Here is an 18,050-nt window from a genome sequence, read left to right as displayed (position 1 = left end):
AATCATAACAAAAAAATATTTTTAAAGTTTTAAATTTTAATATAATCTCTCCTATACAAAAAAAAATATTTAACACTAGTTTTTTTTAATATGTATTAATGCATAAAGTATAAATGGGTACTGGTATCATGTTAGATTGGAGAAAAAACATATAGTTTCGATTTATTATGTGTTAAAAAATCAAATTGATTTTTTTTTTTTTCTGATAAAAATTCAAACCAATTCAATGTTATCGATTTTATAAAGTTGTAAAACACATAGCAGCTGGTTTGGTTCGAATTTTGCTCACCCCGGTATCATATAATTAGTGTCCCGTAACATAAGAAAGCATGAAACGTACCTTTCTTTTCGAACCATGTCTCAAGTTTCAGGCAATATTTCTGAAAGTGTCCTTGTTCCTTTTCCTGGATTTGGGCAGATGACTTTTTGCAGCCTTTGTTTGCCCTTTCCATTCTTTCGTCCAGCTTTCTTTCTAGTACATTGGTTGGTCATCAGATGAATAGGATGAGTTCCTTGATTCTCAAGTCTTGTTTCCCTCTTGAACTAGCATACTGTGAAGTTAATTCACATTCCATTTGTCTTTCATGATATTATATATAGTTCATTTGGAATGGACCATACTCAGACGGTAATGAGTTTATGATCAATTGAACAAGGAAATTCTCATCCACATTCATCATCCACAAGGACTTAAGTCTTGCTGCAATGTTCGTCATTTCAATAACATGCTCATGCATGCTACGAGAACAGATGATCAACCTCTGGGTGATCCTTGAATGCCTTGTAATAATTATGATTTATGAATTTTAGTTTACCTACAACTCTAATTTTACTTCCAAGCATCACATACTTATAGGTAATTCAAGTTTGATTATATAATATAGAACTTATCAACTTTATGGTAAGATCACTTTAGTCATTAACAAACCAACATGAAATAAATTCAAATCATATAACTTGAGTTGCAACGTCCAGGTTTACATAGGAACGTCCTGGACGTTATCATATTTTCATAAGGGAATTGAGAACTGACGTCCAAGACGTTCACTTATTGTGGCACTTGGGTCACAAAACCAACACACAGTTCCAAATGGCGTGATTTATTAATATATTTCCAATGTCTTCCTCGTTTTTATCGAGTACAAAATTCAGAATTTACATCAAAATTTCTCTACTGCTGACATGGACAAACTGATAAATGAGCACAGCTTAGAATAATGAATCTCTTATTCGACGAAAAATCATTTGATTTTACTGTTACTAGAAAAAAAATCCCAGGCTCGAACCAACAATCAGAAATTGCAATATGCTCTTTTGCATATAATATATCTTCAACTGGTTGCCTCCTTGAGATATGCAATTAGATCGGCACGTTCTTGAGGTTTCTTCAGTCCAGGAAAAACCATCTTTGTTCCTGGTATGTACTGCATCCATGGAGAGTAACCGGATTGAGATATCATACATATTAGTGGACACCGGACATCCAAGCAAGCAAATCCTCCTCGTCACTTTACATGTTTCTAGAGGACGGTTACTTTTGGACACCATTTACATAGCAAGGTTACCAAAGGCTGTATTTTAGATTGGCGTGTTTGAAATTGCATGCCTATAGATACTGTCATCCAAATCCATCGCATATGGTCGGCGACAATTAAAAAAAAAAAGAAAAAGAGAGAGAATTTGCTTTCATCTTTCAAATTTCAACAGATCCATGAGTTAATCTATGGGTGAATTTGACTTTCCCATCAAAACATCACGTCAAGTCCAATGATTTTCTTTAATATAAAATCAATTGTCAAATACAAATACAACCCAAGGGTATGTGGTATAGCAGTGTAGACATTCTCTCACACTATCATTTCCATAATTACCCAAAGAAACATGTGTATTATTGCATGTACAAAAAACTCTAATGAATCACGCCATAGGAAATGATTTTTAATTAAAAAGAAAGACAGACTATGACTTCAAAAGCAACTAGTCGCATATAACCACAAGCTGATAATGATCTCTGCGTAAAAATCAATGCCCTCGAGACCAAATAAAGAAGTGGTCTTGGAACAGGACAACCTTAACCCGTGAATTGGAGTAAGAGTAAAGGGAACACAATAGAAGAAATGTTATTAGACGGGAGAGACGTGCATACAACACATTATGTCCCAAGTTATCCCCTCAACCTTTGAAGACATACCAGAGCCTAAAATCATGGACCAGTTATCAAATTATATAATATAAAAAGCAGAAAACGAAAATTCAAAAACAAATATTAAGAGATACATACATTTTGCTTATGCTTGATATTAGAGAAGCGATAGTAGTTAAATTTGAAGATGCAGTTAACAAGATATTCCAATTAATAGTTAAATATTAAGAGATACATAAATATTACTTATCCTTGGTTGGCAGAAATTTGAAGATGCAATTAACAAGATATTCCAATTCATGCAAAAGATGAATTATATAATTGTTTTTTGCAAATAGTCAATGCTCAAAATTCAGACAGTTTATTGAACCATTAAGTTGACTAGTCATGGTATGATCGCAGAGGTTAAAATTTGAAATCATATTTATATCACAATTCACAAATATAAATATATACTTAAAAGTAAAACTGAAATGGAACTGCAAAAGTAAACATAAGATAATATGGAGTAACAGCATATTCAAAATAAAATAATATGTAAAATTTTCATCCATGTATTCATTTCAACTTCCATCATTCAATAATTTCAGATACATGAAAATTGTAAAATAACATAGAACAGAAAAAGATAAAAATAACACGGCCATCCACTTCATGGAAAAATGAAATTATTTCATGACCGCGCTAGGTATCAGCAACCGTGCGCAGAGAAAGACTCCGTCAGGCTAAGAAGAATTATACACACACACACATCCCTTGTTGAAATAGACAAAATTTGACAAAACTAATTTCTAAGATAACTATGAGAAGACAGATCTGTACAATGATTAGACACACAAGAAAAAAAAAAGAAATTTAACAAATCACGTATCTTTGAAATTTGAATGCACATGTACGTACCTTCTTAGGATTAAGCAAGTAATCATAGAGTGTATTCTCTCCCCAATTTACAGCCATGTTTTTGTTGGCAGCAGAGTAAGAATACCCAGGGGTGGTGCCAGATTGTCTACCAAAAAGGCCATTCAAGTTCGGTCCTGGAGTTCCAAAACACATGAGAATTTTCTCAAAGCAAAAGTACGAAACCACTATTCCCTGTTAATGAAGAAGTCAACCAGAATGATAAACATTCAGCCACCACTAGTCAATTGGCAGCCAGAGCATAGATTATCAAGTTTTGGCCAACTATTTGATTTTCATTTTAGAAATTTGAAATTTACAGCTTGTACCCACACCCCAATCAATTGAATTCAATCCAAATAAACATATCATTCCGAACATGCTCACTTACGAGTCTATGGCGTTAGCTAACTTGGCTAATAAATCGTTTTTGTAGTTTTTCCTTTTCATAATATTAGCTACTTCCAAATATTTTTTAGAGCTGATATTACAAAATATAATCATCAGATTTTTATTTCTCCCGCTTTCCTCAACAAAATCCAAATCCAAAAGGAGTGTAATTGAATAACATAATCAAATAAAATAGGACAATCATTTTTCTGAAGTTTTGCCACATACGAGGTTTCTGGATCAAGTATTTAACTACAGGGACAAAAAACACCAAGAATCTGAATTAATGAAAGAATATAAAAAAACAATTTACTATAATTAAGATCACCTCGAAAAATAACGGGCTCCATTCACCATTTGTCGAGATAAAAAGCAAAACAAGTACGAAATCGTTAACAAGAGATCTATACATCAATGTTCGAAAGTTTGAGAAGACGAGTGAGCAAAATTCATGGTTATTTGTAAAAGACAAAACGCGTTAAATTTGACTAAAGTTTGTTCTCCTCAGGATACATCGCACCACGTTGAAAGTATCGATCAATCAGGTATCACAAAATCTCAGATGAACAAAACAATAAAAGATGAAAATAACAGGAAAAGGGGGGACGGACCTTGTTTGTGGCCGGCGCCTTTGTCGACAGTATGGCACTGAGCGCACTTGGTTCTAAAGATCTTATCCCCCGATTTCACATCGCCCGGCGGTGCTTCGTTGAATGACGCCATTCTTCTGGTCCAACAAAATTTCCGAATGGGGAAGCCTTGGAATGAGTGAATGGTGATGCAGGAAGGTAGCAAGCAACGGAGGCTCGAGGCTACGTTAATGGATCAACTCTCTCCTGGGCGATCTTACCAATTTTTTGGTGCGAGACATGTCAGTTTTATCTATATTCGTCACGAATAACTCAAATAAAAAATTTAAAATTATCTTACACAAATTTTTATCTTCTTTTATATATTTTTTATTAAATATAGATTAAATACAAAGAAATATATATTAAGCACATTTTCGATGCATAACCTCGTATTGATTCGTAAATCGTAATAAATAAATTTTAAAAAATATCTAACTAAACGATATCTAATCGTTCAATCAATAGAAATCGAACTTCATGAAACAGAACATAAAATGAATTATATGATTATGATTGTTCTAACATTGAATATCATTTATCCCCAAGAAAATAATTAACTTTTAGTTCAAAAACAAAACGTGAATAAGCATTGAAGAAGTTAAAGTTTGAGTTATATTTTCGTGGATCAGAATTTTATTAATTTTTTGGTACACAAATGATATTGTGCTTTGCCGTCCGCAATTGTCTGTGCTTGCGCAAACACAAACAATTTATTCAGGGACTATCATCATCTTATATATATTGGTAACCGACCGACCTCGAACAAGATTACAACATATGTGAATACACGAAAGAAAACCGAACAGCCTTGATCATAAATGAGCAGTAAATTTGTCATCACAAGGTACAAAATTCAAGAGGGCCAAATAAAAAGAGTACCACCGAAAAAAGGGGAATAAAAACAAACCACTTTAACTCAAAACCAAATCCAAAATTAGCAGAAAAAAATCTTCATTCATCTAAAAATCCTTTACAAACAGATTCAAGTTCATCGCAAAAATATTCTTCACCGAATGCATTTTGGCAGTAATCAGCGTCCCGGTGAAGTTTCAGCAATATTTAGTGCCCCAGGCCTTGAGCGGTTGGAATCATCGGCCAGCCAATCCGTCTAGGCGAACCCGGTGGAGTCGAAGTGAAGAGACTCAGCTCCACAAAATCTGCTCCCGAAGCCTCTATCTCCATTGTGCGAAAAGAAATTGACCCACGACGAGTCTCTTGCAGGGCTACCCACTTTACTCCCTCCTACAGGGGTCTGATTAGCAACTAAAGATATAGTATCGTTATACTCGCTCTTTCTCCTCCTTAAAGATAGAGAGTCGGCTACAGGAAGGTATACGAGCATATATATGCCCACACAGGCACAACATAAAAGGGAAAGAAAAGCTAAGAAGGCTAAGGCATCGTACATGAGCGTTTTTGGCCCAGATAGAACGGATAAACCGAGTAGAATGACTCTTAATGGGAAAAAACTAGAAATCGAAAAGATTAATGTGTACACTCTCTTTTGCAGACGCTTATTGATGACCAGATGAAGAATTCGCCTACCAAGGCAGAACAAGTAGCCAGTTAGTATGACGGCAAAAAGACCAAGAAATATGGTACTCAACAGAGGGTAAGTGCAGAGGATAACATCACTGTTGTTTATTGCAGACTCAGTTCTGATGAAATAAGAAGGTAGTTTGGAATTTTTGTGTTTCTTATACTCGGGTCCGATTAGAATAACTACAAGCTGAAGAATGAACATGGGGAAGCAACAAAGAAGAACATATCCAGCTGTTTTTACGTTCCACTGCCTGCTTAATGTTCCAGATCTCTGTAAAGATGCACGAAGAAGGAAAATGAGGGTGAGAAACAGGCATGGTTCTGCAAATCCCAGGCTTGATACGATGTAACATTTGCAAATATTTTCCTGCCATCTCAAACTTAGGGCATTCAAGACTCGCCCGTTGCGCCTCAACAGTTTCAACCTAATAATCTCACCAATGCCCCACCAGACAGCAAAAAAGATGAATGTGATTCTGATAATCCAAGGACCGCTAAAATAACTGAGCTGAACAAGGCTTTGATCACGAATCCGATTCCGGAAGTAAAAGGAATATACAATGCAAAACAAACCTAGAAGGAATAATAGAGCAACAAGACAAATCGTCACAACACCAAGTGCATCACCAACAAATCTCGTCAGGGGCATTACCCAAAGCACGGATTCCACGCATGCTCTCCGCCAACATGAACGCAAATAAACCCTGTGTTGAGTACAAGATCAATCTTAGAGTTTGCAAGCAATATGAGTACTGTTCAAAGAGACTGTTCAAGGCTCCTGTTGTCTCCAAAACAACCATATAAGGCCACTTGATAGATTATTTAGGTGTTCCTCAAGCTAAGAGCAGGAAAAGGTCACAATTCTCAGTCTCTATGGGACTTGGTTCGAAATCATCTGCAAATATCAAGAACTGAGGAAACAATTGACCTTCAAGGACAGCACCACAAGTCTGACAACCTACAATGTTTATAGGGGAACAAAATCATAAATTTATGCTCCTGCAAAGAACACATTAAACATCTGTGCAGCTTAGATAATTGTATAATACATAAGAAGAATATTTCCTTTGGCAATGAACATTACGCAGATGATCGTGCACATGTATGCGATGGGATGCATTTACTGTCATATTCCAATAGTGAGACATAGATAGATGCATGAAGCACTTTCTCTACTCCACAATACGATCAGCAGTGTTATGATCCTCATGACGAACAAAATCAACCTAAGAAAACTAAGTGCAAAGCAAAACTAATATACATGAAGAGAATCTAGCCACTAAAAGTCTGTAGAATGATGGTCAAGCACAGCTAATTTCACAGGACAAAAAACCGAAGAAGAGGAAAATAGAAATGGATAAAAAAGATGTAATAACACATTATTAAGCAATCAATTCAAAACCCAATCAATGTTCTTATTCTTGCTTCCATCTATTTCTTTATCAATTCAAGCAACACATATAAATTTATGCTGACTTAATAAGTGTTTTTCGAGTATCAGTATCATCGAATATAAATAGTGTATCACTGAAAAAACATCACAATAATTTCAATGAACAGAGACAAGCATGAGTGCATAATAAGTGAAGCGAGTGACGTTGAATAATAACGGAAAGTTTTGATAGCAAAGAGACACATGAAATACAATAAATGGAAATTGAACATAAATATTCTTTATAGAAACAAATTCTCATGATCCGTCAAAGGTGTCCAGAGTTCTTTTTAAAAACTTCCATCCATTATGAACACCTCACATGTGGCATCTCTAATTAGAAACTTAGAAAGGACAAATATTAAGGTTCATCGATTTTAATGTCTTCAAAATTCCCTGAAAACCAACACAAATCATCTACCAGCCAGAGAAACAATGAGTATATCGACCAAAACAATTTGCAGTAGATGGTAATCTAGATTCCCCTTCTTAAGTTAAACTTTTAAACTTTCCATGCAGCAAAATCATTTAGCACCTTACACGCACACGCACACGCACATATAACTCATCGATTCATTCCTATGATTTTTAGTTAAGCCAACTCTCCACTACAAAAAATAAACATATAAACATGGGAACAAGCATATGAAAAAATTAAATAAAATAACTAAAAGTAAACGAACATGCTGATACGCAGCAAAAATTAATCGTTCTTCTTCTTCTTTTAATAAGAAACTATGCAAATTTTAATCGTTCTCGTTAAAAGACTTCAATTCATGCTTATAAATCACAATCCAAGGCAATCGAAATCGACCAACTTTATAATCACACCACCAGAACTCTCCATAAAAACCTCACAACCTTAACATGCACGGCTCTTTTCCAAGAAGACAATAAAACATAACAAAAAAGATGGAAAATGGCAAAAGAACAAGCAGTGGCGAACTGGGATAATAAACTAAATAAAAAATGGAAAAAAAGATCCTTCGCAAAACCCGCACATTCATACAAAAACAACAATGACGCAACCAAATATAAAATTCCGAGAAAAATACAAAGAAAATAAGATCGGTAGAAAGCTTACAAGTTCCCAATCAACGATCCAGCGATCCCAAACTTAGAATGCGAAATCCGCCAGTAAATCCCCAAAAAAAAAAAAACCTAGAGAGAGAGAGAGAGAACAATAACTCAACAGAGGAAATATTGCTGTATGTGAAAGAGAGAAGGAAGAGATTGTAAGGTAGGAGGACTAGTCTTCACTTTGTTGCCGACAGCCTGTCGCCAGCGAATGAGCCATAACTTGGTCAAATATTAGTTACATACATTTTGAAGGACTCGAAAATAAAACTTCGAAACTTAATGGATGGTCTATTTAAGTCATGATAGGGGTGATTATGCGTATTTCGGGGGTTTGATTCCAGACAGGCTATACACAGCTGGACTTGGTGCTTACGAAGCTGGAGGCTCGGGTAGCTGTCGTATCGGTTGGGAGGACTTTTCGGTGAATGTTCTTCCACGTATTTTATACGTTGTACCCGTCGATATCTTCCGTGAGTCTGCAACCACAGCCGTACATGTGTCATGTGTTGAATTAGACTTCAAACGAAAATTAAAAAATCGGCTTTTTTGTTGCAATAATAAATTGAAATTTTAATTTGCAAATAACAAATATAATAATAAACATAAATATATCAAAATCAATATATTACATTAATACAACACAATAAATATTTAAAATAACTACATAAATATTATTCGTCTAGCTCTTCTTTAGAGCCGAAAATATTTATCAAATCTGTGTAATACAATTGTCAGACCATTTATTTCTCAATCGACAACATAGTTTGCTCATTTAGTTTATCTCACAACATTGTTGATCGAAGATAATTCTTGTAGAAACTACACTTTTAATCTCTATAATTTTAGAAACTACAAAATCAAAAAAAAAATTGAATCGAAATAACAAAATACAAAATCAAAGGACAAAGAAATCCCAAAAACAATGAGTTTCATCTTTCAACGGTCCACACATTCAAACTCTATTCAAAATTTATTTTATTTCCTTATACTATCCACTTATAAATTACACAAGTCGTGCAGAATATTTATATAACTCGTAATTCAATTATAACTCATTAAATAATTTATATCATGCGATGCGTGCTTTAGTTATGTATTTAATTAACTTGATCTCTAAGCACATTACAGTGCCCATATCGCAAGTAAATTTCATTTTCAGTGAGGATCATTTGATAGATTAATTTACAAATATAAATATAAATGTGTATTTATAAAGAATATTTGAAATGGAAATAAAGCATAATTCATGAATAAAATTGCTTATCTTCAGGCTTAAGAGAAGTAGGGAACCGTAAACTTTATTTGTTGAATGAGAACATAAATTAAGGTTGAGATTTGGACTGAGTTAGAGAACAAATAACATATATCATATATATATATATATATATATATATATATCTGTGTGTGTGTGTGTATATAAATTTGGGCCTCTTATTGAGCCGGGCCCTGAGGCAACCGCTTGGTTGGCCTCATAAGAGGTCCGGCTCTGGCTGCATCAGCCGTTGGATTTGTCGAAGTGTGAGTAGATGTTTTGATCTCTCTTTATGTTATATCGGTCAGAATGGATCGCTGAAAACCCAAAAAAAAAACACAAATCTGAAAATTATGGTCATGGATATTCTTTATAAGACTCACAACAAGATATGAGAAAAGTTGACTCAACTCTACAAGAACAATGATCAAATACGTTGATCGTGGAACATAGTTTCTTAATCCTCGTTATTTTCAAGTTGTAGATCAGTTTTTTGATCCTTATTATCTCCAAGTTGCGGATTGTGAAGATGTTCTGAATAAATCTCTGCCATATATAGATAGATATATGTGTGTACACCTACTTTGAGGTAAATAACTATATTAATTTTACTTGGTAAGAATCTGGCCAATAGGGTTAAAATGGACATGTTAGATGGATTTGGTCGATTATTTTTTTTAAAAAAATAACTTTTTCAATTTTATTTAAAATACACAGTAAAATGTTATTTTTTAAAAATAATGGCTGATATACCCATTAAAAATAGGATAACATGACACTATTTTGTTTTTGTTTTTGTTTTTCTTTATATTAATAAAGTGTAAAATTATAATCCAAACCCCAAAACACCTTTCCCCACGCTAGTTTTAATTTATAAGAAATATATGATAAAATAAAAATTGAAAGTCGAAAAATTTATTCTGATATAATTATATATTTAGATAAAAATTTAATTTACTTAAAATTATACTTTGTTTCCATGTCTATTATATAGATATATATGCTATTAATTAAGTGTGGGTGGTTTAAATAACTACATTGGACATTAAATGTGAGTGTCCTAAAATATTCATCTATTTGACATCATATTGTTTTCCCACAACAATCATAAGGAAAAAACAATTATTTTTAGCATAAAATATTATATATTTATATATATTATTTTATTATACGATCTCTAAAATCTATATATGTGAAAGACGGGTCGAACCGATTAATAAAAAATACATAATTTCAAGAAACCGGGAGGATTGCTCCATAGTCTTGAAATCCCGAAATGGAATTGGGAACATATTGCCATGGATTTTGTGACTCATTTACCTCGTTCGTCCAAGGGTTGTGATGCTATTTGGGTGATTATTGATCGGCTTTCCAAATCTGTGCATTTTATTCCGTATGAACGGACTTATCCTTATAAGAGAATGACCCGTTTATACATTGAGAATGTAGTGAGACTGCATGGTGTGCCAGTCTCAATTGTATCTGATCGTGATCCCAGATTTGCTTCTAAATTCTGGGGTAGTTTTCAGGAGGCGATTGGTACGCGTTTGGCTATGAGTACTGCTTATCATCCTCAAACTGATGGCCAAACTGAGCGTACGATTCAGACTCTAGAGGATATGTTGCGTGCGATTGTGATGGACTTCAGAATGGGATGGCAAGATACCTTACCATTGGTTTAATTTTCTTATAATAATAGCTTTCAGACGAGTATCGGTATGGCACCGTTTGAAGCTCTATATGGGAGACGATGTAGATCACTGTTATTCTGGGATGAGATTGGTGAGAGACAATTGACTGGACCTGAAATGATACAGGAAATGAACGATAAGGTTCAGTTGATTCGGCAGCGGATGAAAGCTGCTCAGGATCGTCAAACAAGTTATGCGAACAAACGAAGACGACCCTTGGAATTCCAGAAAGGTGACAGAGTGTTTCTGAAAATATCTCCCTTTAGAGGCACTGTTCGATTTGGCATGCGAGGGAAATTATCTCCTCGTTATGTTGGTCCATACGAAATTCTGGATCGAGTTGGTGATCTTGCGTATCGATTGTCATTGCCACCAGCTCTATCTGCCATTCATGATGTGTTTCATGTTTCCATGCTGAGGAAATATGAACCGGATCCATCACATGTGCTTGCACCTGATGAGGTTGAACTTGATCCTTCTCTTTCCTATGTCGAACAACCTGTTCGAATTATGGATCGAAAGGAAAAGATATTGAGAAATAAATCGATTCCTCTAGTTCGAGTGCAATGGACACGGCATGGTGTTGAAGAGTCGACGTGGGAATTGGAGAGCAAGATGCGAGATTCGTATCCGCATTTATTTGATGCTAGTCCATCTGTTCCATTGTATTCGATGTATTCTGATCCTTTTACTGATTTTAGTTTTGATATGTACTATAACTGGTGACATATGTATGATTGCCAATGTTATATATAGAGATGTTTGAGATTTCGAGGACGAAATCTTTTAAGAGGGGGAGAAATGTAAGGACCGTGTATCGTATTATCGTAAGTCCTATATGATTATCGATAATTCATGAATTTGATATGTGATTATACATTTGATGTATATTATGACAATGAAATTGAGAAAATGAATATTGAATATGATTTGACGTTGTAAGAGCTCGAGTGGAGAGGTCGGACGCCAACTTAGTACAAACAAAAATAATTGTACAGAACGTGTGGCGCCCGGGAGGTAGAAAATGACCGCCCGAGCGCCAGGGTATGTGACATTTATGTTCGGGCAGAACATGCCGCGCCCGAGCGGTAATTTGTGACCGCCCGAGCGCGATGCACTTGTTAGCCGGGGGCAGAATGTCTCGCGCTCGGGCGCGAGAATTTTACCGCCCGAGCGCCTAAGCGGTGATGATAAGAATGAGTTTCTTCTTCTTTTCTTTCATTCTAACCGTAGGTTCGAGAGAGAGAAACGAGAGAACTCGATTTTCTTCCGTCCAAATCGACTTCGAAACGCTGTCTAAACGCAAAACAAATTATATATTTGTAATCGTCGCGTCGAGAGCTTCTGACAGAGGTAAATTTTCTTCTAGTTCCAGCAGATCGAAATATCAAAGTGCTGGAATAGCATGTATTTGAAGTTGAATTTCTGATATGTAGTAGAATAACCGACAAGAAACTCATATTCGAAGTCGGAATTGAATTATGATACGATTATGATTTGATATGAATTTTTGAAGTTTCAAATGATATTTGAAACTCATATTAATGATTTTGGAGTATGTTATTGATTGGAATGAGTATGTTATTGATGTAGATAAAGTTTAATATCAATATCTTCAGGCTACATCAACTGGAAACGAAGAATTGAGGTATGTTGCGACCGGGTAACATACGACATGTATATGTATTATATGATATATGTCGGATTGATTTGATTGATTGGAATGAGATTATGTGTCTATATGCCTTATTTGTTGATTGATGTGGCATACATGACATTGAGATTGAGATATCGATGTATAAAATAAATGTTTTGTTAACACACATCATTTTATGCATACATCGATACATGACATGCACGTTGAGCTATGATCCTTGGATACCCTGATATGATTTGATTGGATTCCGGGGTTTGTGAACACAATCGCTATGCCGGTATTATATGACCCGTAAAGCATAGACAATTGTGGCCCCATATGATTGGATATGAGATTTGGGATTTGATGGCGCTTTGCCGACGCTATCATACGAGTATCCCATATTGGCCGGTGTGCCAGCTCGAGCATTGATTTGATAGCGATTCGATTGATTCTAACATGTGCTCAGTGGATGGGCATTTGACCTGATACCTCCACGACATACATGCATTGCATACCATATATCATTGTTTAGATACTTGTGATATATATGATTGGTTGTTTCATACGGAGCTTTGCTCACCCCCAAGGGGGGCTGTTGTTGTCTTTGTGTGTGGACAATGGCAGGTACTCCAGGATATCAGGAGACCGGAGAGGGTACTTCTGGAGGGAGTCACAGTTTGAGTTGAGGTTTATGTTTTGTTCCCAGTATATATGTATATGTATCTATATAGCGGGGCATGTCCCGATGATATGAGTTATTTGTATATGATTGGTTTTGATTACGTGTGAGCATGTTTATGACGTGAGATGAAATACTATTTTTAGTATTTAAATTATAGAAGAAATATTTCGGGCTCATTGTAAAGAAATTTTAAACTCGCTTTCCGCTGTAATTACTTAACCCTAATCAGATTGTGTTGTAATAACGATTAGGAGCTAAGGGCCCCACACAGATGGTATCAGAGTATAGCTGGGAATGCTCGATTGAGTCTTGTGTACACTGGAATAGGCACAAATGAATTGTGCGTATGTGTTTGAATTATTTGTATTACTTGCTCCTACTCTATTTGATTCGAGTAAGTATTTGATGAGATTGATGATATGAGATGATGAGATTATGAGATTGATATTGATTTGTGATATTCATCATTTGATTTGTAGATGGATCCCACAAATGAAACTGCGATATAGCAGTACTGAGAGGATTGTTGGACAATTTGAAGGATTGTCCATGGATGTAGTGATGGCTCGATTCCAGGATCTAAAACCACCGAGGTTCTTTGGCACTGAGAGTGCTGAAAGAGCTGAGGCCTGGCTGAAAGATATCGAGCACTTGTTTAATATTGTTGAGTATTCCAAGGCTCGGAGACTGAAACTTGCTTTGTATCAGCTGAAAGACCGAGCTAAATCTTGGTGGGAAGCCGCTGAGATTGGATTGAAAGAGGCCGGGATTGAAGTCACCTGGGATGTCTTCAAGGCCCAGTTTTTGGAGCAGTACTCCCCTCCTTCCTATTATACTGCTCAAGAGAATGAATTCAATAATCTGCAGCGGGGAACGATGTCTATTGCAGAGTATGCTTCGAAGTTTTCTACTTTACTGAAGTATGCACCCTACGTAGCTGGGAATGCGAGGGCAAAATATAACAGGTTTGTAAATGGTTTACTTCCTACTTTGTATACATATGTTGTTTCTGGATTGCCTACCAGCTACGCAGAGGCAGTGGAACGAGCCAAGGCAGCCGAGGCTGGACTTAGGAGAGGAGGTCCACAGTATACCCCTCCACCTCCGGTGTCAGCTCAGCAGCCTACTTTGAGGCCGAGAGGTAAGAAGTTCAAGAAGACTGGTTCTGTTTCTTCGTCTTCTTCGAGCTCTAGTGGATCACAGCGAGGGAGTCCTTTGATTGCTCTCTATTGTAGCCATTGTGGAGGCAAACATACTATCGAGCAGTGTCGAGGTATGTTTGGTACTTGTTATCAATGTGGGCAGGAAGACCATTTCTCTCGAGTATGTCCAAACAGGGGTACAACTTCTGCTCAACCCCAGCCAGGATTTAGAGGTGGCCCTAGTACTATGATGAGACATGTTGTTCCTGTTCCATCTTTTCAGCAGTCGAGTGTCCCACGATATCGAGGACCGGGTAGTCAGAGTGCCCAAGTTCCTCCTCAAGTGAGAGTGTATGCCATGACTGAGGATCAGGCGAGAGAAGCTCCTGGAGGCGTGATTGCAGGTATTTGCACGCTTTGCGATTATCCTGCACGTGTTTTATTTGATACAGGAGCATCTCATTCATTCATATCTCATGCATTTGTTGCATCTCACGATATTGAGTGTACCCCGTTGTATGATACTTTGTCGATAGCCACGCCAGCATGGAAGATTATTTTGTCTGAGAAAGTTGTGCATAATTGTGTATTGATATATGAGGATAATGTGGTATTTCTGAATTTGATTGTCCTCCCAATGCACGACAACAAATCGAGCTACTGTTGATTGTTGTCATGGAGTGGTTCGATTTCGACCGATTGATGGACCCAAGTGGAATTTTTATGGCAAGGGTTCCCAAGCCAAAATTCCATTGGTATCTTCCTTGGAAATGTCCCGATTGTTGACTAGCGGAGATGAGGGTTATCTTATCTACGCTATTGATATTTCGAAGAAGGAGTCTTCTTTATCTGAGATTCCAGTTGCGAAAGAATTCCCGGATGTATTTCCCGATGAGATTCCTGATTTTCCTCCTCATCGAGAAGTTGAGTTTAGTATTGATCTTGTGCCGGGGACTGCGCCTATTTCAAAAGCTCTCTATCGCATGGCACCTCTGGAATTGAAAGAATTGAAAGAACAATTGCAAGATCTTCTCGATAAGGGATATATTCGACCGAGTGTATCACCTTGGGGAGCTCCAGTTTTATTTGTTCGAAAGAAAGATGATACTATGCGAATGTGTATTGACTATAGGCAACTGAATCGGGCTACTGTGAAGAACAAGTACCCACTTCCTCGTATTGATGATTTGTTTGATCAGCTTCATGGTACTTCTGTATACTCGAAGATTGATCTTCGTTCTGGGTATCATCAAGTACGAGTTCGAGACGAAGATGTGCCCAAAACTGCTTTTCGTACGAGGTATGGCCACTATGAATTCTTGGTTATGCCTTTTGGTCTTACGAATGCTCCTGCTATTTTTATGGATTTAATGAATCGGGTCTTTCGAGATTATCTTGACCGATTCGTTATCGTCTTTATTGATGATATTCTGGTATATTCGAAATCGAAAAAGGAGCATGCCGAACATCTGAGACTGGTACTTCAAACTCTTCGTACTAGTCATTTGTATGCCAAATTGTCCAAATGTGAATTCTGGATTGACAAAGTGGTATTTCTGGGCCACGTCATTTCGAGACATGGCATATCTGTTGATCCTTCGAAGGTCGAAGCTGTGTTGAATTGGACAAGACCTACGAATGTTCCTGAGATCCGTAGCTTCATGGGTTTAGCGGGATATTATCGTCGTTTTATTGAAGGATTTTCGAAGATAGCTAAACCTATTACTCAACTGACACAGAAGAATCAGCGATTCATTTGGTCAGATGAATGTGAAGCTAGTTTTCTTGAATTGAAGACGAGATTGACCACAGCACCTGTGCTTACTATTCCCTCAGGTACCGGAGGATTTGTGGTGTGTACAAATGCGTCTGGTAAAGGTTTGAGTTGTGTTATGATGCAACATGGCAAAGTGGTTGCTTATGCATCTCGTCAATTGAAATATCATGAAACACGTTATCCTGTTCATGATCTTGAATTGGCCGCCATTGTGTTTGCATTGAAGATCTGGCGCCATTATTTGTACGGAGAAAAGTTTGTTATATATTCGGACCATAAGAGTCTGAAATATCTCTTTTCTCAATCTGATTTGAATATGAGGCAACGCAGGTGGATGGATCTCTTGAAGGACTTTGATTGTGAGATTCAATATCACCCTGGATCAATGAATGTTACTGCGGATGCCCTTAGTCGGAAAATTCATGATTCTGCTTTAGCATATGTTTGTGTCGCCAAGGTACATGAAAATATATGTACTTCTGGCTGGACTTTTCACTCGAATTGGAATTCTGTCAGTGTCTCAGCATTGCAAATTGAGCCGAATTTAATATCGAAGATACGAAAGGCCCAACGAAGCGATGCTCATATCCAAAAGTCGATAGAACTTGTATCTGTCGGACATCAGTCTGGATTTCAAATTTCGTCTGATGGTTCTTTACGACTTAATGGTCGGCTGGTAGTTCCTGATGATTCTGATTTGAAATCTGCCCTTCTTCGAGAAGCACGTTGTAGTAAATACAGTATTCACCCTGGAGGTCGAAAGATGTATTTGACATTGAGACCTCAATTCTAGTGGAAACGTATGAAGAAGGACATTGCTGAGTTTATTTCGAAATGTCTTGTCTGTCAGCAAGTGAAAGCCGAGAGAATGAAACCGGGAGGATTGCTCCATAGTCTTGAAATCCCGAAATGGAATTGGGAACATATTGCTATGGATTTTGTGACTCATTTACCTCGTTCGTCCAAGGGTTGTGATGCTATTTGGGAGATTATTGATCGGCTTTCCAAATCTGTGCATTTTATTCCGTATGAACGGACTTATCCTTATAAGAGAATGACCCGTTTATACATTGAGAATGTAGTGAGACTGCATGGTGTGTCAGTCTCAATTGTATCTGATCGTGATCCCAGATTTGCTTCTAAATTCTGGGGTAGTTTTCAGGAGGCGATGGGTACGCGTTTGGCTATGAGTACTGCTTATCATCCTCAAACTGATGGCCAAACTGAGCGTACGATTCAGACTCTAGAGGATATGTTGCGTGCGATTGTGATGGACTTCAGAATGGGATGGCAAGATACCTTACCATTGGTTTAATTTTCTTATAATAATAGCTTTCAGACGAGTATCGGTATGGCACCGTTTGAAGCTCTATATGGGAGACGATGTAGATCACCGTTATTCTGGGATGAGATTGGTGAGAGACAATTGACTGGACCTGAAATGATACAGGAAATGAACGATAAGGTTCAGTTGATTCGGCAGCGGATGAAAGCTGCTCAGGATCGTCAAACAAGTTATGCGAACAAACGAAGACGACCCTTGGAATTCCAGAAAGGTGACAGAGTATTTCTGAAAATATCTCCCTTTAGAGGCACTGTTCGATTTGGCATGCGAGGGAAATTATCTCCTCGTTATGTTGGTCCATACGAAATTCTGGATCGAGTTGGTGATCTTGCGTATCGATTGTCATTGCCACCAGCTCTATCTGCCATTCATGATGTGTTTCATGTTTCCATGCTGAGGAAATATG

General features: G+C 36.9%; 2 protein-coding genes across 5 annotated transcripts; both read right to left on the bottom strand.

Moving 5' to 3' along the window:
* Window positions 1-1,083: 1,083 nt before the first annotated feature.
* Window positions 1,084-4,283, bottom strand: LOC142539975 (cytochrome c). 3 transcript variants are annotated; one of them, XM_075645775.1, is made up of 3 exons: window positions 4,042-4,282; window positions 3,044-3,177; window positions 1,084-1,424 (listed from the first exon to the last, which is right to left on the bottom strand). In XM_075645775.1, exons 1-3 carry the CDS (start codon window positions 4,151-4,153, stop codon window positions 1,332-1,334), a joined length of 339 nt encoding a protein of 112 aa, XP_075501890.1. In that variant the 5' UTR covers window positions 4,154-4,282; the 3' UTR covers window positions 1,084-1,331. The 3 variants fall into 3 exon arrangements, with proteins under 3 accessions (XP_075501890.1, XP_075501889.1, XP_075501892.1); XM_075645774.1 differs by lacking the exon at window positions 4,042-4,282 and adding an exon at window positions 3,759-4,026 and having other exon boundaries at window positions 3,044-3,235; XM_075645777.1 differs by having other exon boundaries at window positions 1,347-1,571; window positions 4,042-4,283.
* Window positions 4,284-4,852: 569 nt separating this feature from the next.
* On the bottom strand, window positions 4,853-8,308 carry LOC142539973 (uncharacterized). Of its 2 annotated transcripts, none has more exons than XM_075645772.1 (2): window positions 8,121-8,308; window positions 4,853-6,603 (listed from the first exon to the last, which is right to left on the bottom strand). In XM_075645772.1, the coding sequence occupies exon 2, from the start codon at window positions 6,251-6,253 to the stop codon at window positions 5,171-5,173; it is 1,083 nt and encodes a 360-aa protein (XP_075501887.1). In that variant the 5' UTR covers window positions 6,254-6,603; window positions 8,121-8,308; the 3' UTR covers window positions 4,853-5,170. The 2 variants fall into 2 exon arrangements, with proteins under 2 accessions (XP_075501887.1, XP_075501886.1); XM_075645771.1 differs by having other exon boundaries at window positions 4,853-6,562.
* Window positions 8,309-18,050: the final 9,742 nt, after the last annotated feature.

This window comes from Primulina tabacum, chromosome 3 (genome assembly GCF_025594145.1).
Source record: "Primulina tabacum isolate GXHZ01 chromosome 3, ASM2559414v2, whole genome shotgun sequence".
Lineage (NCBI taxonomy): Eukaryota > Viridiplantae > Streptophyta > Magnoliopsida > Lamiales > Gesneriaceae > Primulina > Primulina tabacum.
This window is presented reverse-complemented; position numbering and strand designations above follow the sequence as displayed.

Bases quoted from the DNA above. Each gene is read 5' to 3' on its own strand.
- LOC142539975 (XM_075645774.1), bottom strand. From the start codon at position 3,842: ATGTATAGATCTCTTGTTAACGATTTCGTACTTGTTTTGCTTTTTATC. The intron at 3,236-3,758 runs GTGATCTTAATT...CTTCATTAACAG, and splicing joins GGAGCCCGTTATTTTTCGAG to GGAATAGTGGTTTCGTACTT. The intron at 1,425-3,043 runs GTACGTACATGT...CCATGGATGCAG, and splicing joins ACTTGCTTAATCCTAAGAAG to TACATACCAGGAACAAAGAT.
- LOC142539973 (XM_075645772.1), bottom strand. From the start codon at position 6,253: ATGCCCCTGACGAGATTTGTTGGTGATGCACTTGGTGTTGTGACGATT.